The sequence below is a fragment of the Pezoporus wallicus genome, unplaced genomic scaffold (assembly GCF_028554395.1).
Source record: "Pezoporus wallicus isolate ANWC-B61680 ecotype Strahan unplaced genomic scaffold, APGP_CSIRO_Pwel_v1 contig_6520, whole genome shotgun sequence".
NCBI lineage: Eukaryota > Metazoa > Chordata > Aves > Psittaciformes > Psittacidae > Pezoporus > Pezoporus wallicus.
The window spans coordinates 551198-574883 of record NW_026636887.1 but is presented as its reverse complement, the minus strand read 5'-3'; the positions used below and the strand labels follow the sequence as shown (position 1 = coordinate 574883).

The following is a 23686-nucleotide window of genomic DNA, read 5'->3' as shown; positions in this document are numbered from 1 at the left end:
ACTCATTGCACACAGGCTTCTTACTGATCAGCAGTAATCTCTGTAGAACTTTGACCTCCTGCAAGCATTTGTATCTTCATACACAGAGCTTGAAACTGTACTGAGTTCCGGTCTGCAAGTCAACATTATCAGAATGTTTTTTAAAGGAGGACTGCCTCCTTCAGTTTTTTAATCTTGGTCGTACTGTGCAGATTGTTTATTGTTGTTGTTACCACTTCTATTAAATACTTTCTTCTTTTGGATGATCTGTATGTTCTTAGAATAGTATAAATGTATCGCTGTACAAAACTACATTCTCTCTTTCAATTTAAAGAATCAACTACTGACTGATCATGGGCATAATCCACTGATGAAGAAAGTATTTGATGTATACCTCTGCTTCCTTCAAAAGAATCAGTCTGAAACAGCACTGAAAAATGTCTTCATTGCATTAAGAGCACTTATTTTTAAGGTAGGAAGTTTAAAAATAGTTAATCTTCAAATATTTATCCATTTCTTTAGTCAACAATACTTTATGCAAAAAATTAAGAACTAAAATACCAAATTAGTATTGGTTATTGAGGACTGATCTGATCCCAGCAGTGTCCTTTGAATTGCTGTAAAAGTCGTATTGTCTTGCAAACTACTATGTCTATTTTTTCCACAGTTTGGGAATATTAATATATTTGAATTTTTTCTTGATATCCTTATAAAGAACTGAAGCTAGTTTTAATAAATAATTTCTTTTCTACTTTTTCCTCAGTTTCCTTCTACATTTTATGAAGGTAGAGCTGATATGTGTTCTGCACTGTGCTATGAAATTCTGAAATACTGTAATTCCAAACTGAGTTCGATTCGTACTGAAGCATCACAGCTACTATACTTCTTAATGAGAAACAATTTTGATTACACAGGGAAGAAGTCTTTTGTTAGGACACATCTGCAAGTTAGTATACTTCTTTTATTTTTCTCTTTTGTTTTTAAATATTATATTTGTGGATGTGCAGATGCAAAGCCCTGTCCAATTTTGTGTTCAAGACTGATACTATTCTAAGAGTAAAAAGATGGCAATAAAAGCATGTTCAGTACAAGGAAATACAAACAATTTCATGGCCCTATGTTTCATAGGAAATAATTTTTATTTGTCCGTAGCAGATGTTCTGTTTTGTAGAAGTTAATTGTTAACTGGCATACCCTGTTGCATCTGAAAAAGGAAAAGAATGCAGTCACAATCAAGTTAAAGTCTAAAATAAATCAAATACATAGAAAATTGTGTCTTCTGGCAAAGCTGGCAACAATAGTTTTCTAGTTTTATGACCGCTGGCTAGTTCACTTGGCAGTCAGTCTTTAGAGCAGAGAATGCATGTGCATTAAATTTACACAAGCCTGTTTTTTCTTGCCTATGTTATTGTACAAGTAACTTTGGAAAAAAAAAACAAACAAACAAAACAAATATAATTGACCTGAAGGGAGTCATCTTTCAATTAAAATTCCAGTTCATTTGCATTTACTTCATAGGTGCATCACAAGGTATTTTGTTAAATATGCACTAACAAGATACTTGTTTATGTCAAGGTCATTATTTCAGTAAGCCAGTTGATTGCGGATGTTGTTGGAATTGGAGGAACTAGATTTCAGCAGTCCCTTTCCATCATCAACAATTGTGCCAATAATGACAGAATTATAAAGGTCTGGTTTTATTCTTCTTTCCATACTGTAAAAGGATGCTTGAAAACTCCATCATAGCATCTTTTGCAATTATGTTTCAACTTTTTATTATTCAAATAATAGAAAAAGATAGTAATTAACCTGACTTCTCTGTGTTTTAGCACACTACATTCCCCTCTGACGTTAAGGATTTAACAAAACGTATTCGTACAGTACTGATGGCTACAGCTCAGATGAAGGAGCATGAGAATGATCCAGAAATGCTTGTAGACCTCCAGTACAGTTTGGCAAAGTCTTATGCTAGTACACCTGAACTAAGGAAGACATGGTTAGACAGCATGGCAAGGATCCATGTTAAAAATGGAGATCTGTCAGAGGTAAGAGAAAAAGTCACACTAGTTTTAGCTTTGTAAAAGCTTCAGCTTATCTTTCTTGAAATTGAACGTACTGTTTGTTAGTGTGTAATATAATAACCACTTTTAATAATTTTTTAATTGTTAGTAGATTAGTTTGAATGGCTGATAAGTTTATGTCACACTGTTTAGTAATATAAAGTATATGTTTAACAACTGTAGCTGACACAGTGCTAAACCAGGAACGCTCAATGCAAATCATGGACGACACAGACCTTCTACTTAGAAATATCTTTGTTATCAGTTGCTGAAACACTTAAAGCCACTCCTTGAATTTCTCTCCAGTTGCCTTTCAGAATCAGCTTGATTCTGTCCCAGCTTATTAAAAAACTCCTTGTGCTCTTAAAATTGAGAAATCACAATTTTTTTTGTTTGGAAAAAAGTTATCTGATTTCACTGTGCTGTTAAAATATTTCTTTCTAGCAAAAACAAGAGTTGGGAGTGGGGATTTTTATGTCTTGATGTAAATATTTTGTCAGCATACAGAATGCATTTTGTCTCTTTCTGAAACTTTGCTCCATCTGAAAGTAGATCAAGTTACAAGACATCACTGAATTTCGTAAACATGTCTGTTAAACTTAGAATCATGTAACTGAGTAAATATCTTCAAGAAATAGTAGCTGCTATCTTACTCATGTCTTAGTACTAGAATTCTTTTCTAGTATTTTTTATCCAAAATACTCTGTTACTGGCTTGTATTTTGAAGGAAGCAACTTCCATTCTCTCAGAAGAAAAGCTCTTGTAGTCCTTTTCCTTTTCAGGTCTGGTTTGTTGCTTGTTTGCTTTTCGTTGTTTTTTTTTCTTTTAAATTTGACTCTCTGACTGCAACTAGATGAGGACCACTGGAAATCACCAAGCCCAACCCCATAGAAAGTATGAATTAGAGAGAATTTCTAACATGCACTTACCTTTTCCCTTCACCTCCATTTTCTGAAATTCTGCAACCTCCATATGTAAACTGTTCAACTGAGAATTACAGTTAGAATTAACACTTTGCTGTAAGCCTAAAACTTTTTAGTAAAGGAAGAATCTTGAATCTTTATTTTTTGTCCTTTCTGTGGAGAAAAATGATCAATATCAATTTCATGAAGCATCTCAAATACTTGAAAACTGTGCTGTCCCTCTTCTCTTTCTTCTGTTTTCTGGACTACGGCAACCAAATTCCTTCAAATTCCATTCACTGGTGAAACTTCTCCTTTTTTTTCTCTTGCTGCTTTCAAATGGTAATTCATGATCCATGGTCATTCAGGTTGTGTAGTGCTGTCCATGCTACACAATGCTCTGGTAAAGAGTGAGTGCTCTTGCACAGGTACTGTTTTGCATAAATGAGGTGGAGAATTCTTAAACCAGTCATAGGACATCTCCTGCAAAGCAGCAAAAAGGAAAACCAAAGAAATTATCTCAGCCTGTGGCTCTTACATACCTTAGGTTTAGTACTTCCATTATAATTGTAACTTACAAGATTGTTACATATTTCTGTTTTAGGCAGCAATGTGCTATGTCCACGTAGCAGCACTGGTTGCAGAATACCTCACACGAAAAGGTATGATTTTGAAATCTTCCTATAATGTTTATATTTTTTTCAATATAGTTTAGGATAAGCAATAGTTTCCCTGAGAAAGTTGTAGGCATTTCATTGCTGTGAAGGAAAAAATTCTGACCTAACCAGATAGTATACTCATGTATTTAAGAGTATACTTGCATATCTAAGAGGCAACATTTCAGATAAAGGGGAAGTAAAATTTTTAGGAAAGGAAAAAAACCCGCTAATTTTACACCAGAGCTTTGAACAGCTGAAGTCAGACCCTTGCCAAAGCAAACTCACCAGTGAATATTCTTGTTCCACAAATAATCTCTCACTGCATTTAGGAAAATCTGTCATTTCCAGAGAAGTCAAAATAAATTCATAGAAATTTTTAAATGCTGAGTCAGTGATAATAGTGTCATATAAAAGTTACTTCTTCTCAGTAATATAGAGAGTCAGACTTCTACCTTTGGTATTTCCAGGAGAAAGAAAAATGCATTTGAGGTAATCATTCAATAAAACCTTTGGTGGTCAGACTCACATCTGAGCAGAAAGGATCTTTTTAGGAATGAGCTAGGAAACAAACATGTGCTTCTATAGTATTTAAATGTTACAAAAATACTGAAAATAAGTGTGAAATAAATATGTGCTTTTGTCGTATTTACTGGTTGCTCTTGAGGCTTTAATTAATACGTGTAATGTTAAGTATTTTTAAATATGTCTTCTGCTTTATCCAGCATCACAAAATGGCCTAACATTATCCTGGTGGAGAAAAAATAACTTACCTGTTTTGCTTTTTCTATGACAGGGATGTTTAGGCAAGGTTGTACTGCTTTCAGAGTAATCACGCCTAATATTGATGAAGAGGCTTCAATGATGGAGGATGTTGGAATGCAAGATGTTCACTTCAATGAAGTAAGTAAGCGTAAGAGTGTTAGAAGTGATGCACATTGACGTTTTTTCCAAGTTTTGTGTTTCAATCTGGAGGCTGGCTAATGTGATGGATATTACAATTATTTTCTTAGCTGTTCTTCTAATCCTAAAACTGAAATAAAATACTTCTGTGAGATGTCTTGGCTTTAGAGAATTTATTATATATATTTATATTAAATAAAGCAGTAGCGCATCATGTCAACACCACTACTGGAGTAAAAGTAAGCAAAATCTTCAAACTTAAACAGGGGATATTTAGGCTAGATATAAGGAAGAAATTCTTTACTGTGACAGTGGTGAGGTACTGGAACAGGTTGCCCAAGGAAGTTGTGGCTGCCCCATCCCTGGCAGTGTTCCAGGCCAGGTTGGACAGGGCCTTGAGCAACCTTGTCTAGTGTGAGGTGTCCCTGCCTATGGCAGGGGGGTTGGAACTAAATGATCTTTAAGGTCCTTTCCAACCCAAACCATTTGTGATTCTGTAATTTCAAAAATAAGATTATAAGCTAGTTGACAGGATGGACACTAATGTGGCTTATTAGCATATTAGCAAGATGGGGTTTTTTGTTTGTTTGGGTGTTTTGGTTTTTTTGGGAGTTGGTTTGTTTTGTTTTTTTTTTTCCCCTAAACTGACTTTGATTTAGAATGTTACTACACCAGCAGTCATGAAAATGTGTTTAGTGGTTTCTTATTGCTTTCTGGTTTCCTTAAGCAAATCCGCCATAACAATGGAAATAGTTTAACCGACACCAGACTTACATCAGTGTTGATTTTTTTCTGGCTTAAGTTTCTCTCCTTGTGTCTTCAGTGATCCATCTGTGCTCTACAGTAAATTTTACTATTAAGAAGCCTATGTAAAAAGAAAATGAATAATCTTTTTCCTGAAGAGCTATATCTGCACTATGTATTAGGATAGGTGGTAGAGGGAGGGACAGACTGCCTGTTTATATATACATATATGTACAATATATATATATTTTGTTTTAGTTTGTATACGGCGAAGGTGTATGACTATTATTTGACTCTGCAAATTGTGGCTATGCTAACAGATTTAGGAGGAACAGATGAAAAACTTAGGGATTTCAGCCTGGGTTTAGGCCTAGTGTACCTGTGTTTTACTCCTAAGTTATGGTTGTGCTTTGCTCTGTAGTTTTGAGGCAAAATTTGTTGACTTGCCTTTTTCTGGGAAGGCAGGAATTGAAATTAACTTGAAATGATGAAATTCAGTGGTTTTGCTTTCCAGGGACACTCAATACCAGATTGCTTTGTTTGTTTGTTTTAATTTATGTGCTGTAGTCTTTAAACCACTGATTTTCCTGATCCAGCATGAAATTTATCATGTTACTCAAAATGAAATGTAAGCTGCTGGAAGTGAGCCAAGAGTTGGGTTACTAGTGACTACTGCTGATGGAAACTTTAGTTAGAAATGCTTGTCAGTATCTACCTGACAAGCCATTTGACAGATGTAAATTCTTTTTATTTTTTAAATTGAAAAATTTTAAAAAATATTCTTTTTCTCATTAGTCAGTGCCTGCAAAAAGAATATACTGCTGTCGTGGTTTAAACCCAGTCAGGTAACTCGTTCGCTCACTGCCAGTGAGTGGTGCCGAGCTGACAACAATCGAGGTCCGTCTCCGTCTCCCCCCCCCCCCCGCACCGGGGCTCTCCCCTTCCCCGCTCCCGGAGGAACGGGGAGGAAGATCGAGAGAGTGCAACTCCTACGGGTTGAGACAAGAACAGTCCAGCAACAAATCACCACCGCTACTATCAGCTAAAACAATGATAAGGGAAAATAACAAGGGAAGAGAATACGATACCACCGGCCAAGAAACGAGTTCCACCCGGAAGCCCCTGTCCTTCCGGGTAACTCCCAGTTACCCCCACCCCGGGCATGACGTGCTGTGGTATGGAATACCTCCCCGGCTAGCCCGGGTCAGGCGCCCCGTCTCTGCTTCCTCACAGCTTCCCTCCTCCCTGGCAGAGCATGAGCCTCACAAAGTCCTTGGTCAGGGTAAACATCACTTAGCAACAACCGAAAACATCGGCTTCACCAACACTGTTCTCAAACTAGAAGTCAAAACACAGCACTGCACCAGTTAACACAAAGGAAAAAACATGACTGCTACTGCTGAACCCAGGACAACTGCTTTTTCTGGGACATTGAACGCCACACAAATTTATTTCCATTTCTCAGTATTTCTATGGAATGGAATTAAGCCAAGAGTGAAATTACAAGTCTGTGGAGCCTGCAAAAGCATCAAACCTTGCCAAATTTAGTTTTTCTCTGCATGCAACCCTTTTTAAACTTAACCATGTAGTACTCTGACTCACTGAGTATTGAAAAAAGTTACTGTTTCTCAGATAACTTCCTACAGTTTGCCCCAAGAAGAGTAATAATAGGGAAGAACTGTGTGGTTTTTAGTAGACTAAAAATCATGGATAAATTTGGGTGAGTAGTATTTTACAAAAGTACTTCAGAGCAAGGAAGTCTAGTTGTTTCATGAATAGAAACATATTCATATATGGATTGTTTCCTCAGTGTGTTCTTATGTGAGCAAAACTGTACTAGTCTAAAAAAAAGAGAAAATCTTTTTTTTTTTTTTTTAAAGTTACTGTGTGCATTTCAGTTAAAGTTGTTTGCCCAGACGGTCTTTTGAGCAACACAACTCAAATTCTTCTTGCAATACTAAAAAAAAAAACAACAAACTTCTGAGTGTTAGAAATAGGAAGGTAAAAGGCTGGAATATGGTATCCTTTTCGTGCTAGACTTTGCTGTAAGCATTCCATCAGTGAGAGATCTGGGCTACGGCTAACAGGCCTGTGGCAGGTGCCAGTTTCCATGCAAATGAAGGTTGGAAACAATTCAGATTTTTTGGTTTTTTTCCCCAAATAAGTTATGCCAGAATACAGCTACATCACAGATACTGAGTCAATTTCTACCTCCCTGTTTTGGGTTTCTTTTTCTTTTTTTTTTTTTGGCCTCTTATTTAGCTATGACTTTCCATGGGAGGATTTTCTCTAACTTGCAGATTGGTAAATGAAAGCACTTCAAAGGTCACATGATATTGTAAGTGATCAACATCCAGTGTAATTCAATATATCAAAGCATTTTATGAAAAGCAGAAATAGGTACTTACCCAAACACATAAGATGCCTGAAGTATGGTGGTTACAAATGAAACTCTGATTGGGTATATGGGGAACCCTTTTCCTGTGAGAACAGATAAACACTGAGAAAAGCGACCAAGAAGTGTTGTGTCCTTTTCCTCCCTCCTATCATCTCTTCACACATCTTTTGCTTTTTATGTATTTTTCCTGTATGCAAGCAAAATTCTGCTGCTTTGCTGTATTTGGATTCCCTCTGGTGTCTGAGTTAAGACTCTTGACATAAAACAGTGTTTGTGGATAGTCTTGAGGGCCAGCAGTGACACTGGTCTTTCTGTTGTCACCACCTAATCATTGAGGGTGGTGATACTGTGGAGTCTATACAGCCCAATAATGACTGGGGGAAAGGAAGAGATGTTTTGGGAACCATTGCAGCACATGGATAAGGGTAGCATTTTTCAGTCTATTTTTGCAGTCAGTATTAAAGTAGACTTTTCTTAGTGATCTCTTCATGCTATCTCAGTCCCCTACCAAAGGGAGGAGGGCAATAGAATAGCACTGGATCCCTTCTAAGGATAAAATGTTATTTCCAACTTCTGGCTTCACCACTACAATGCAAGAATGGAACCAGAAGGTCTCAAGGAGTAGAAATGTCATGTCTTCTGACACTCCTCAGACTTGGATTCTCTTGGAGGTTCTTGGAGCTCCAGACATGATTGAAGAGGACAGATTTATGATAGGGTTTGTGGAAGCAAATGAGCTTCTTCACAGAAATTCTTTTGCACTCAAACCATGACCAAGTATATGATAGCTTTCTCACAGGAGCTATAAGCTTTCCATGGTATCTGTAAAATTGTTTGTTGTAAATGAGTTAATGGACTTAGCCAAGTAATTTCAGATTTATGAAAACCAGAGCAAGCTATTGTTATCTTAGTTTTGTTGTGCTGACTGAAGCAGAAGAAATCAAATGCATGGAAAATAAAGAATTATGACAAACTGAAGGGACTTTATAGTTACAATGTAACTGCTCTAATGCAGAATTCATGCTTCCATTCTAACATACCGAAAATCATAGTTCTTATTTAACCTTAAATGACTATTTTTTGGAAATAAGGATATTGGACTCAAACCTGACAAATCCAAGGTGGTTTCTTGCTTGTGATTCTGTTTTGAGCCTTTCAGGACTTTTCAGCTTCTCTCGCTTTATAGTTTAATTCTGGACCAAGTGTTCCAGATTCCACAGTTACATCTTAGTAGCTACTCTGAATACAGATTTGGTATTGTATCCTTTTGTTTTATCGTTAATGTCATTTGATAGTTTCCTTCAGAACTGTTAGTCAAGCATTCGTATAGCTATCTTTTTAAAATAATGTTCTTTGTGCAAAACCCAAAAAAAACCAAAAAACCAAAAAACAAACCACAACCCAAGGAAACAAACTTTGAGGGAAAAAAAAAAACCAAAACCCAAAAAAAAACCAACCAAAAAAAACCAAACAAACAAACAAACAAAAAAAAACAAAAACAAAACAACCAACCTGTTACAAAGTAAGACAGGGGTCTCAAGTTAAGACCCAGGGTCCTCACACAGGTGTCATTTGTAGACCTAAGAGGTCAGAAGTATCTACACAAAAAATGCTGTTTGTGGTAAATATAAAGAATATGAATGCAAACTCAGTCCATTCTGTTTTGTTTTGAGGCAAGATCTCCCTTTTCATTAGAAAGAACGTTAGTTATAATTATTTGCTGTGCTTTCCGTGAGTACTCAGTACTTTTTCTTTTTCAAATGTGTATCCAAATCTAGGATGTGCTGATGGAATTGTTGGAGCAGTGTGCTGATGGACTCTGGAAGGCAGAACGCTACGAACTCATTGCTGACATATATAAACTTATAATTCCTATTTATGAAAAACGGAGAGATTTTGAGGTAGTAAATTCATCATAAGTAAATTCAAGTGAGGAAAAAAAAGTCCTGATTTTTCTCATCTTACCTGCATGACGCATTGGACATCACAGAACGAAAATATTTAAATTGTAAATGAAATATGAACATGTTGAAATTTTTGTTTTAATTTAAAATAATTTAATATTTTTCCTTAAATAATTAAAAATCAATAGTGTATTATTCCACACAAGTTCTATGTTATTGTATATATTATTATATATTACTTTATATTATTCTATACAGTAGGTTTGTATGCAAAACTTATTACTAGTGTTCAATGAAATAATGGGTTTAGTTATTATTAACTACAAGGACGTAAGTTATTGTTGTTTTAAGATAGGAAAGTTCTAGTTTATTCCTTTACCCCATGACTGTTTCTTATTTTTAGAGGCTTGCTCATTTATATGACACTCTTCATCGAGCATACAGTAAAGTAACAGAAGTTATGCATACAGGCAGGAGACTGCTGGGAACTTATTTCAGGGTAGCATTCTTTGGACAGGTGAGTTTTGTTTAAGTTTCATTTGTAAAATAAATTCTTACTGGGTAGAGCAGACAATGTTTACTATTTCATCATCTGTATTGACACCATGACATAAAAAGTACAAGAAATGTGTTCTGTAAGAAATAATTAAACACCATCTTTAATTCATTTTAAAACATGCATCAATACCAGTACAGTTTCTTTCTTATTTTTCTCAGTAAAGTTTTTGCCTTTTTTTCCTTTTTTTTTTCTTTGATTTACTACCTTAAGGCAGCGGTAAGTTTTCTATAATGTCAGTTCTTAGCAATGTATTGACTTAATGTCTGTAGTGCTACAGTGTGGTTTGCAAGGCTGCTTCTTAGATTGGTATGCATTAATGGCCATTGCGATTCAAAAAACAACATCAAGTTCCATTAGAGAACAAATCACTCTTTTTCTATGCATCAGTATTGCATGCTTCGAACAAAAGTTCTGGCTCTGTATTGAACAGCTTCACATCCTCTTAATATGTGTCTAGAATGCATATGTATGGTACCACGCAGTATCAAGTATTACACTTTCTACATGCATAGCCCAGTTGCTTATTGTTCAGCTGAGCATGGAGAATTGTAAAATGCTCTAAGCAGTATAACTTTACATGTATTCTGTTGTTTTTTATAACTTTATAGCAATACCAGTTTACAGACAGTGAAACAGATGTTGAGGTAATTACAGTAACTGCTTAAAAAGCAAGCAATGCAGTAAAAACTACTGCATTTCACTTTAGTTTGATGTGGGTATTTTTGTCAATCTAGCCTGTGTTTATACATGATATGTTGTGCTTTTCTATTTTGTCTGTTCTGTTTATGACAAAAATATTTGTTTTCTGGTTTCAAACATGAACTCTGACATGGCTTGTTGTTTTAAACCAATGACCTGTTTCACTTCCCATGTACTCTATTTTGCTTTTAGTTACGGTTTTAAAACAAATGCTTTATGTAATAAAAATAAAGAAGTATATGCCAATCTAGTACAACATAAAATTAAGATAATTACAATTAAATTTCATTTTATATAATTTTTAATTACTACATAAAGAAAATTTTTGGAGTATTTTTATGTTAGCTATTGCCAAAATACTCACTTGTGAATCAGATAGTCCTGTTAGACAACAAGATTTCTGTTTTGGCAAGTGAAACAGTGCTGAAAATTCACTTTTGAATAAAAGTGAAGAAAATTTATCTCGAAGGCTTGGCACACCATAAAATTACAACAAAAATTTAAAATTTTAACTGTGTTTCCATTATCTTTCACTCATTCTGTAGTAGACAAGTACATTTTTCTGTTTGTTGTTTTGTCTGGGGTTTTATCCTCTTAGGAAACCTTTTTTTTACTTAGATTTTAATTTCTCTTTATATATGTTTGCTTGAATTCTGATGTTAAATGTTTATATTTGCTTTGAACCACACACATTATGTTCATCTGAATCATTGTGCTATGTGTTTTTTTCCCAAGATTTTGATTACTTTGTTTTTTACAGGGATTCTTTGAGGATGAAGATGGAAAGGAATATATCTACAAAGAGCCCAAACTCACGCCTCTTTCAGAAATTTCCCAAAGACTTCAAAAACTCTACTCTGACAAATTTGGATCTGAAAATGTCAAAATGATTCAGGATTCTGGCAAAGTATGATCTTTATTCACTCCAAAAATTCTAATACATTACTTCACTAATCCACTTGAAATACTGTGGGTTCACTGTCTGTTATTTGACACATAAATATATGTGTTTAAAAACTCTACTGGTTGAAGGACATGAGAGAACTATTATCTCATAATATGTTTACTTTTAAGAACAAACAAAAAGCTTCATAACCATAGTGTTACCTCTCAAAATAATAATTGCATCTTGGAACAAATTTGGATTATGATCATATTCTGTGTTACCTTTATTTCTTGCCAGTTCATGCACAGTCATTCTTTGGAAGTTTTTTCCCTTTTTTGCCCCTCAATAGCAGTGTCCAAACTTTCTTCTGAAGTCAGAAACAGGCACCTCTTCTGAGGAAAGTAGCAAAAGTAAATAACATTTTAATTCTGTGTCAGTTGTTCTTATCCTTTGCTGTCTGTGAGCCTGTTCAATTTTATAAATGCTTAAGCTGTAGAAAAAATATGCTCACACAGAGTCATCTGGTTAAATCTATATTTGTCATAGGAAATGCTTTCCCTTGTAATTGAAGGCTCCAAAACTGGTGAACTGAAGAGGGCTACAGTGTCCTGTATGCTGAGAAGAGCAAATACTGCACAAGATGCATTCATGTATTCCTTTTGTTCCCTTCGCCAGGCAATTTTTATCTTTTAGTTGGCTTCAGACTTTATGGTGATCTTTTCTTATAATTTCCTGTCTTCTGTTCCTCGATTCCACCAGTAAGATCACGAAGTTCTGAGCTTCTTGACCTGAAAGTGCAGCAATGGTGGGCTTTTCAGTACTGGAACTTTAAAAGAAGAGGAGGATGTAGGCAAGGGCTAGATTACATGCTGTGGATGGCGAGGGATTTATATTGCAGTACCAGTTTTTCACAGGTCTTTCAGTTTACTGATTTTTTTACAGTTAATTATAATGCATTTGTCAAAATCACCACTTAAGTTCCAATCTAATCAACTTAAAAAAAAAACAAAAACCTGATTAAAAAATAATTAAGCAGCATGTTTCAATATAAAAAGGATAACAGCAGGGAGACCTTAGCTGTGTTCCCACTTTACTCCAGGGCTTACCTGATGACTTCATGTGTGTATTATTCTTCACTATGAGGTGGTGAGGCACTGGAGCAGGTTGCCCAGAGAAGTTGTGGCTGTCCCATCCCTGGCAGCGTTCAAGGCTAGGCTGGATGGGGCTTCAAGCAACCTGGTCTAGTGGATGGTGTCCCTGCCCATGGCAGGGGCATTAGATGATCCCTATGATCACTTCCAACCCAAACCATTCCATCAGCCTATTTGTACTGTTTTTCCCACTTAGTTTATACAAGTGAAATAGCTCAGAGACCGGCAGAGATAATGTGAATGTTTGACATGGGACTAAAATGGTAGGCAACAACTTTCAGAAAGATGCACAGGTTTAGGGTGCCTTCTTTATCCCATGGTTGGGGGAATTCACAAAATAAAAAAAAATCCTTAGTCCATTTAGGCACCGTGTTTGGTGAAAACTTAGGAGGCCTTATCTGTTGGTACTGGAGACAGTTGCTCCTTTTACCAAATAAAAGATCTAGTTCATGAGGCCCTCACCCATCCAGTCCTAGAAGCAAAATGAACTGAATAGTGAAGCCTTCAATTTGCTCTGCTCTCACCACTGTATTCTCTGGGACCTTGACAGGGTGTCAGAATTGAGACAGGCAGGTTGGGAGCAGTGCCTTCTGGAGGTGGTATCTGAACTATATATGATGTAGGGTTTTATTTTTAATTATTAATGTTTTTTTATCACTAGCAATTTTACATCTCCAGTCTACAATTGTATCAGCTTTGTGGAAGACAAGATATTTATTTATGAGTTTTCTCTACCTGTGCCTTCCAGTATTAATCATGGGTATAAGTTGGTAATACGTTTTTGTTTGCGGTTCTGCATACAGCAGTTATCAATGAGTATTTAAATAAAATAACTAAAAAAACCCCACAGTATATTGTAAAACTTCATTTTATGTTCCTTCCTTCTGAATAGTTAGAAACTGAGAGCAGATAAGCCCTGTGAGAGCATTCATGTTTCTTGTGTTTTCAATAATGTGTTGAGACCAAATTTAATTTCCAAAAGTTGTGTAACTTCAATTAAATCCACTTTATTCACAATTTCAGCTATTTGCTTATTTTTTGTTACCATTTCTAAAGGTAAATCCTAAGGATTTAGATTCAAAATATGCATATATTCAAGTTACACATGTAATTCCATACTTCGAAGAAAAAGAGCTGCAAGAAAGAAAAACAGATTTTGAAAGGACTCATAACATTCGTCGCTTTATGTTTGAGATGCCTTTCACTCAAGCTGGTAAAAGACAAGGAGGAGTAGAAGAACAGTGTAAAAGACGGACTATTTTAACAGGTACTGATTGAATGCAAATTTCCTTTAAAAGTAAACTTATTTTGGGGGGGGAGGGTTATACTTAATCCTTGATATTAATTTTTTCTATATGTTGTGTATTTTGTCAGAAAAAATCCTTTAGTATATTTCACACGACTGTTGGAGGTGACAGTTGCAAAGTATACTAAAATACTGTTAGACAAAACAACCTTTTAAAATCAGTAGTTATTAGCAGTAATGTTGGTGATCCTTCTTTGCTTTAATCCATGTAAAGCTATGCATATTTACATTTTCAATATTTTGTTTCCCTGTACATTTGGTAGTATTTCTGTTATATAATATGTTATTAAATTGGGCAACTGATTACTTCTAAATGAGAATTTAGCATAAAATTCTATCAAAACACACCTTATTGAAATACTTTAACTATATGAAACTTTTTCCATCCATAGCTATACATTGTTTCCCGTATGTGAAGAAGCGCATTCCAGTAATGTACCAGCACCACACTGATTTAAACCCAATTGAAGTAGCCATTGATGAAATGAGTAAAAAAGTTGCAGAACTGAGGCAGCTTTGCTCTTCAGCTGAAGTAGATATGATCAAATTGCAGCTGAAGCTACAAGGAAGTGTCAGTGTTCAGGTAAGACCATATGCTTTGCCATCCAGCTTGAAATTCCACTTGCTTCTGTCCTTCAACAAGTGTATAAGTAGCGTTTTATCATTTGTTTCTATTCTGTATATTCAAGAATGTCCTAGATTAGAAATATTATCACTGTTTGCAGCTATTTTCAGAATAGAAAAAGCAACAAAAGTGTTTCAGGTAAATACGGATCATGGACAACTACATGAAAGGATTAAGATTCATCCCTGGAATTTATGGTGGTCTGAGTCACACCAGGTTTTGGTTTATAGTTGAAACTACTATATGAGAATGAATGAGCACATTTTGCCTAGGTCTTTCACAGTAGGTTCAACATGGTCATTACTTCTTTTGTATTTTGGTAAGATCCCTATGGAGGTGAAGAAGTGACAAAATATTGGAGTGGGGTATTAGCAGAAAATCTCACTGTCAGACATTTTTGTTTTGCCTAAGGCTAGCAAGAACTGAATGTGTTAAAAAGAAAAATCAATCAAAAATCATAAAGGTTCAGCAAAATAAAGTATATGAAGCAGTTGTAGCATATACAAATCAGTATGGTAAGAGTCTTAATTAACAAGTGGTAGGACAAGAGGTAATGGCCCCAAGCTGCTCCAGGGGCAGTTTAGACTGGATATTAGAAAAAAATTTCTTCACTGAAAAGGTGCTCAGGCATTGGAACAGCCTGCCTAGGGCAGTGGTGGAATCACTGTCGCTGGAAGTGTTCACCGCCCATGCAGATGAGGGCATCAGTGGCATGGTTTAATGCTCTTACATTCCAACTCCAGCAGTTATCTTCTGAAATAAGTCTAGCTTTTTTGAAATCCATGTGTTCTCCTAAGACAAACAAATTAGACACCTGTAGTAGGTCTTATTGCTAAGACAAAATGTCAGAGAACTGACTTTATTTTGTAATTCTTCTTCTTTTTAGGTTAATGCTGGTCCATTAGCGTATGCAAGAGCTTTCTTAGATGATACAAACACCAAAAGATACCCAGACAATAAAGTAAAGCTACTAAAGGAAGTTTTTAGGTATGTTCTTTTGGAGGGGGAATGACTTTATCAAGACTTAAAGAATTACTTTAACACTTTAGTATTCTGACTGCCTTAAAAACATGCTGTAAGCTGGTATTTTGAATTAACCTTTTGGATTTTATATTCCTGATTGAGATCCTCTTTTATTATCTAAACCAGGCAATTTGTTGAAGCTTGTGGGCACGCTCTGGGTGTAAATGAACGACTTATAAAGGAAGATCAATTGGAATATCAAGAAGAAATGAAGGCCAACTACAGAGAAATGGCGAAAGAACTTTCTGAAATAATGCATGAACAAGTATGTGCTGAAATTAATTTTACATACCAGCATTTAAAATGTAGCTGTAATGTGAACCCACTGGTAAAAGCATATACAATGCTTTATGCAAAAGGGTCGTTTCAGGTTTTTTGTATTTTTTTCTAGTGGAGTGTAAGCATATCATGGAATTGTGGAACTTAATTTTTTTTTCTGTTGGTGAATTTTCTGCAGATGCTTGATTAAGAAAGTAATTCTGGTTGGCACCAGCCTTTTTCTTTATAGGAGAGGAAGACTACAGTAAAGACAAAACATTTAATGACATGAATATATATGAATTTCATATGTGTAGTTACAGGGGTCTCTATTGAGTGACCCAAAGACCTTAGTCTATACTTCCTGGTAACTAAGGGGGATTTAATCTGCAAAGAGCCCTTTTTCTTTATATTTTGGAGGTATGAGCATTTACTTCTGCAACAGAGAGTTAACTATCTTCCAGGAGGTATTCCAACATGTTTCACTATAGGCAAGCTGGACATATAGGAGAAGGAAAAACAGAACACTTATGGAGTGAGATGTAGGACCTTGCATCTGGGATCTATGGTAGAAATGTTTCCTGACTTCAAAGGCAAGGAAATTATTTCCAGGAGGACAGGAAGAGCTGAAGATTCATGCTTGATCCCTGCCTTCTTGATGTTTTTATTTATCTCAATCACTTCAGGTTCCTTTTCTTTCCTCCACTCTTATTTGTATAATATTTTTCGTAGAGCGGCTCATGATTCTTAACTGTCAAAACTTGTATTTCTTGCCTACAGGAAATATCATGTGGTGTTATTGGGGTATATTTTTTTTTCCAAATTAGATTGATTGCTCCTCTCATGGCTCAGAATCATGAGGCTATTCGCTGAAATCTGTAAAAATGTTACCTTTATGTGCTTGCCTGTTGCTGTATTTGGAAAAATAGCTTCTCACAATGCTTGTTCTAATGCCATTGAAGAAACTATTTGCTGTCTTATAAGAGCATGGGTTGTGAATAACTGCAAAATTTTTGTTATGGAAAATACAGAAAAGAATCTAAATTTTTTTTTCTTTTTTTCCTCCTCTGCTGCTTGCCAATATGATCAGATGGGATGGTAATTAGTTTTGTTTATTTCTGCTTTTAGTTTGTCTGAGCTTTGTAATATTCCTTTTTCCCCAGAATTTCTAATCTTAGCATCAGTAAACTTATAGCTGTTAAGAATTAAGTCTTTTTTGGTGCTCTGGTAGGTTTTCATACGAAATGCTGAAATCATACCTCTAAGTTTAAAAAAAAGGAGGGGCAAAAACCAAGCTTGTTGTCATTGTTGAAACTCTTGAAAGTTAACACAAGAAATGAAAGAAGCTATCCAAGCTTCCTCTGCAGAGGACAGTATAATACCTAAATTAGAACTGATATTGGAGAAATAACTAATGGCCTCCTAAATGTAGTAGAGGATGGCTGGAAAGAGTAACCATCCTCAGAAAGATGTCCCCTGCTCGTGAGAACATGCTGGAAAGTTGAGTGGGTGAGAAGCAAGTTACAGAATTGGCTAGCTGTTTTATAAATGTTTGTGTCATTTTGTAATATTTTGGTAAATACATGTTTTCCATTTTAAGATTACTCCTGTTGAAGAAAAGGCCAGCGTTATGCCGAATTCGCTACACATTTTCAACGCCATAAGTGGAACTCCAACAAGCACAACAGTTCATGGGATGCCCAGTTCTTCTTCAGTTGCATGATTGTTTTGTAAAGGAAAGTATTTCTTTTTTAAAGTATGTGGATTTGCTTCTTTGGTGTGCGAACTCGGGATGATTTTGAAGCTAAATGTTCGGCACGTGCAAGCTGTATAATCCATACGAATGTCTGAGCACACTTAGCAAATAGCAGTTACTGGTAATAATCTTTTAGAGTAAGGGAGACACACATACATATTTTTAAATCTTGCTGGTAACATTTAAAAGTATTCACAATGTCATTGCAGAAGTGTGTGTTGGAAAACTGTAAAGTTGAAGTTAATTTCTCTTTTGCATTAGAAAGTATTATCAAGATGAATTGCACATTACAAAAAAAGTGTTGTGGGATGTAATTTTGCAGACGTAACGTTCAGGTGTTCTTTTTGTGTATGGCACATAGAGATTGATTCCAAGTACAAGAACTATTTTGAGGCTAGACAGAGACACTAGTTTTTTTGGGTTTAATGGAACTGACAGTAGTTTTTGTACCATTTGGCAAATTGTTGTGCTTTATTTTATACCTTGTTGCATTTTGGAGGTATGTGAGCTTAGATCTTATTAAACAACTAAATACAACCAAAGGTCTGTATTAATGAACACTGACTTATACTAAAATATCAATAGTAGTAAATTGTTATGTACATATTGTTTGTTAATACAGTCCATACAGTCTGTACATAAATGTATTACATTTCTAAGCATTTTTTAATATCCATACCAGCTGTTATCCTTCTGCTTTCAGTTTATTGTGAAAATCCTCTCATTCCAAGCATATGCAGACTTCACAGTTCATTTATTCCTGTATATAAATAAGTGCAATATAAAGATGTATACAGTCTTTGCTATGTTAGGTTTATATGCAGTTATTAAAAGAAGAAAACTTTTTTGCCAAAGCAATGGAATATGAAATTGGTGGTCATGGTTACTGTGGTAAATGGTGGTATAATTTAAAGCTTTCTCCATGTTCTTATTCTTTTAAGACATTAATTTAGTAATTTTATATTTGGGGGAAATAAAGGTTTTTAATTTTATTTAACTGGAAGCACTGTTCTGCTGTAATTAAACATTCCGTACTGCATCTATATTAAAAGGAAAAAGGTAGTTACTTTTCTCACTGTGTGCTCTGGTTTTTATTTTAGATGTGTCCCTGGAAGCTTGGTAAGAAAAAAAAACAAACTGGCTTTTTGCAGCTCAAGTATGAGATAAGATGCAGACACTTCTAGGGTTTATTTCGTATTCCTTGTCAATTAAGGGAATTTAGGTTATTAGTTAAGACATTGGTTTTGGATCCCTCACATTTGACTCAAATTACATGTTACAATAGCTAAAAATTGTTACTAACCAGTACAGTTAATATTTGGAAGTCTTTGAAACTTTACATCACATGACAGTAGAAATCATCTTTTCCTTATGATCTTCTGGAAGGTAGGTCTGTGGAGAGGGACCTGGGCTGTCCCTCTCCCTGTGCTCTTGTGACCAAGAAAGCCAATGGCATCCTGGGTCAGCAGGTCCAAGGAGGTGATCCTCCCTCTCTACTCAGCCTCGGTGAGGCCACGCCTGGAGTACCGTGTCCAGTTCTGGGCTCCCCAGTACAACAGAGAAATGGAGCTCCAATAGCAAGTCCAGCAAAGGCTACTAGAATGATTAAGGGTCTGGATCATCTCTTACATAAGGAAATGCTGAGCTGGGCCTGTTCAGCCTGCGGAAGAAAAGGCTCAGGGATCTGATCAATATGTATAAGTACCTGAAGGGAGGGTGTCAAGAAGATGGGGCCAGACTTTTCTTGGTGGTGCCAGGCAACAGAACTAGAGGCAATGAGCATAAACTAGAACACAGGAAGTTCCACCTGAACGTGAGGAACTTCTTTACTGTAAGGACGACCTAGCATTGAAAGAGTTGCCCAGAGAGGTTGTGGAGTCTCCTTCCAAGAGCCATCTGGACACAATCCTGAGGAATGGGCTCTGGATAACCCTGCCTGAGCAGGAAGGTTGGACTTGGTGAGCCCCGGTGATCTCTTCCAACCTCAACCATTCTGTGAATCTGTGATGTAGTTTACTGTCATTTTCTGTAGGTAGCATGAAACTCACCTGTTGCCATTACTCATCGAAGGTTTTTCTAGAACAGCTCATCCTGGCAGTGGAAGGCTGGATAACTCTTCTTTTTCCTATTATATTTCTAGAAAAAAAAAATCCTGTTTGTGTAAAATCCTTTTCCTTGGGGGAGGGGGAACAAACAAAAACAACAACAAACCAAACCCAACAACAAAAGAAACTAACCAAAAATCAAACAGACAAATTCTTCCAAGGAGTGAACCCACAATGCTGTGTTAAAAGAACTCCCTTTTCTCCCCTCTACCCTATATCCTTTTACTTTTTTGTTCATTTTTGGAAACAGGTGTAAAAATACTTTGTTATCTACCAATGTAGTCAGTTTCAAGGTATTTCATTTTTACAAAAAGATATCCTCTAAAGTTGTTAATAAATATATTAATAGAAATTGCAGCCATCATGGTGACTTCTTGCAATCCCCCCATTTTTTCTAACTTGCCCTTTGCCCTGGGAGCAGAACTGACAGTTTCCTACAGCTGTACACTACCTCTTCCACAGAGACCTCAATTTGACAAAATTGTATGTGCTCACCAACCTGTAAATGTAATATGTATTTGTAATTCAGTATGTTATCTATGTGTGTTTATATACACCTAAAGAACTGTTAACTGTTTTCTTACTAAAAGTTGGCCTATGAAAAATAGTGAAATGTAGTTGACAGTTAATGATTATCATGTGTTTAAACCTCCAGATATTTTGTTTATAATCTGAGATGATGCATTTTTGTGAGAACGCACACCCTCTAGTGTACTGTTTTGATTTTACATATGCTAAGATTATAATTATTGGGGTTTACCTCTGAATAGTTCATTCTCTACCAGCCTCCGTTTTCTGCTGTTACTTCTGCAACATGTAAATTAAGGATCTAATATGGGTTATTTATTTTATTTACAAAGACTTGGGCTTTGTAGTGGTTTTGGCTGGAATAAAGTTCCTTTTCTTCGCAGTAGGTGGCACGGGGCTATGTTTTGGATTCGTGCTGGAAAGTGTTGATAACCCGGGCATGTTTTGGCTGTTGCTGAGCAGTGCTTGCACAGTGTCAAGGCCTCTTGTGTTTCTCACACCACCCCACCAGCAAGCAGGCTGGGGCAGGGAGGGGGATGACACGCACAAGGAGTTAAACCACAACAGTCCTTTTTGACTTGCTGTGCAGTGTAGCACTTGTGTTTTGCCTGGGAGGACTATGAAAGCACTGGCCTTGAGCCTAATCTGGTATTTGCGCCCTGCACGGTTGCTGTCACTGTAGTTAAGGATTTATCTCATGAAGACAGTTAACCATTACAAGTATTTTTAAAGTAATACTTAATGAAGTGGAAGGATTTCAAATAAAGCTGTATGAAAATACCTGGTCTAGTAAGTCAAGTAAGTGTGTTTTCTAATACCCACTTTCATCTGTTTGTTTTCTTTGTGGGAAGACTCCAGTGAACAGAAGATGTTTAAGTCACTGTCTCTCAGAAGGCTATCTGTTGAAGTTTGGCAAGACTGGAGTGCTATGTTTTTTGTGAACTGCTCAGATGAGGGGTCCTGGTGTTTCTTGGGCTAAGGGTAAAAAAATGGAAACTTTGGACAGATAATGGCTGATTTCAATTCTCTCTCCGATATTTATAGAAGTGACCATTTTAACACCTTTAACATATTTTGATGGTGGCTTTTTCCTTTCTCTGAAGTATTATATTGAATGTATAATAAGTTATTTAAAAGCCATTTAGATTCTAAATATCTTTTGGTCTTGACACATTTAATTTATTATGGTGATTAGGCAGTGTTTCCCTTTCAAGCCAATTGTAGTAGATATTAGGGTTTGGTTTTTTTTATCGCATTTTCTGTTTGAGGAGGAGTTCTATAATTTCTGCTCTCGATGCACAACTTGCAGTACTTTCTTGGTTCTTTTTGAACTTTGTCTTTCTCTGTCCATAAGATTCATTGATACTGGATAATGAAAGCACATGTAGCTTCTTGGGATGGTGGATTTTGTAACTAGTGCTCTATAATCTTTTTATGTTTGTCACTGTGATATCAGACTCCCCAAAAATGTGAACATTTGACTTGACAAATTAAGATAGGGGACATGAAAATAGTGAACAAAATTGACAGAACTGCAAGTGAGATCTTTAATACAGGCCCATGCCCTGGAATAAATATTCTTTTAAACTGGTTAGGTTTCCATTTAATGTTTGAAGAATTGGCATAAGGTTCAACCAGCTTTACACAGACAGAATTTTCAAATTAATGAAGTGAGATGTCAGATTTTTTTTCAAATATATGAGGAAAAACAGATGTCTTCCACTCTAGAACAGTTACCAGACCATATACAAAAAAATGCTGGTAACAACTGAATAAGTGCTTTCAAGGTGGCTTTTAATGTTTGAAAAATGGGATCTGAAGCCTGGAAGGAGTCTGAACAGATTTTGCTGTAGTCAACGCTGTCAGCACAACTACCAGGAGACCTGAAACTTCTGATTGAGCTGTTGAGTAATGTGATTTTTTTCAACGGCATGATCTGTAAATGGAAGAGACAAGAAGTACCCAGGGACATACAGACAACTGTAGGAAAAGGCCCTTAGTTGAGCAGAACTGTCCAATTCATCGCTCGTTCTATAGCTGAAAACTCCGTGAATGTTGCTTCAGGAGATACAAGTCCACAGCTACATTTCGTTTAATAAATCTGTAGCAGCCACCTTAACCATAGGAATCAATAACAAGGCATGTAAGGGTGACAAACGCCTTTTATAATACATCTAATGAACTGAAAGAATTATCAACATCACTATTTAGACTCTTAAAAGGCCTGTGACGTGAAAGAACATCTCTGTTCCTCCAGCAGCAATCTGCTGAGGGTTTTGGGGTTTTTCCAGATTGCTTGAAACAATTTTCTCATCATCACTGGTGATGAATTCTAGTTCTGCACCCATAATTTGAAACAGGAGAATATTTTCTCATCACAGTGCATATAAATGCATAACAAAGCCTTGAAACAATTTATCTAAATATAGGGCAAGTGACATCCTACACTAAAACTGTTGCCTGTTTTGGAGGCACCGATAACTCCAAACCACAGGAACAGAAGAAGAAATGAAGGAACGCACCGTCTGGTAAAGCCTGAGGCAGCAACATGTTGGCTGAGAGCTGTGTTGTTAAAGCTCAGGACTGGATGATTAACTTGCTGTGCACATCTGCAGGGGAAGATGACTCACAGCCAGTAGTAAAATACGCTTATCACAATAAGCTTGTAGAAAACCACTGTAGCTAACAATACACAGCCAGCTTGGATTATAGGTTACTGTAATTAAATAATTGCCACACTGGATTTTGGTGCTTGTCTAGGAGCCAATGATCAAAACTTGAAAATGTTTGTTACCAACTGGCAGAGGTAACCCTACAATTAATTTTACATTTTATTCCAAAAGAAGTGAATCTGTTTAGCTTGGTAATTAAATACATGGGTGGCAACCAGAAGCTTTAAAAAGAAAGTTGACTGGATGGTGCAAAGCTATGACAGCAAGAGAGGAAATACTTCTGCTTTGTGACAAACTGAGGATAGTAATGAAATACACTTATAAATCGAATATTTAAGTGTTAAAAAGAGGAAATGGAAATCAAAGTACAGACAATTGCTAAGGAATTTAGGATGTGGATTGGAAAAATTTGCCTCAGGCCGATGAAGATATTAAGGCATTTTGCCAAAATACTTGCTAGCTGCAATAACCTCATTACTAGCAGGTGGTCAAAGGTTAAATTGTGTGGGTATGTTCAGACTGGTTACGTTCTATTGTTAGAAACAGTAACTAAAACCTAGTGTGTGGTGTCC

At 36.1% G+C, this 23686-nt stretch overlaps 1 protein-coding gene across 18 annotated transcripts in view; it reads left to right on the top strand.

Moving 5' to 3' along the window:
• DOCK9 (dedicator of cytokinesis 9) overlaps nt 1-18881 on the top strand; it is a 113749-nt gene extending 94868 nt beyond the window's left edge. For 14 of the 18 annotated variants that reach the window (XM_057402062.1, XM_057402075.1, XM_057402073.1 and 11 more), the window contains 14 exons: nt 314-451; nt 743-925; nt 1555-1668; nt 1809-2024; nt 3546-3603; nt 4394-4500; nt 9421-9543; nt 9950-10063; nt 11565-11711; nt 13898-14108; nt 14540-14730; nt 15659-15759; nt 15922-16060; nt 17654-18881. In XM_057402062.1, coding sequence (XP_057258045.1) covers nt 314-451; nt 743-925; nt 1555-1668; nt 1809-2024; nt 3546-3603; nt 4394-4500; nt 9421-9543; nt 9950-10063; nt 11565-11711; nt 13898-14108; nt 14540-14730; nt 15659-15759; nt 15922-16060; nt 17654-17776 — 1965 coding nt within the window. In that variant the 3' untranslated portion in view covers nt 17777-18881. Of the gene's footprint in view, nt 1-313; nt 452-742; nt 926-1554; nt 1669-1808; nt 2025-3545; nt 3604-4393; nt 4501-9420; nt 9544-9949; nt 10064-10315; nt 10322-10713; nt 10750-11564; nt 11712-13897; nt 14109-14539; nt 14731-15658; nt 15760-15921; nt 16061-17653 lie in introns of all 18 variants that reach the window. The other 4 variants (XM_057402078.1, XM_057402077.1, XM_057402079.1 and 1 more) reach the window with 2 other exon arrangements.
• Nucleotides 18882-23686: the final 4805 nt, after the last annotated feature.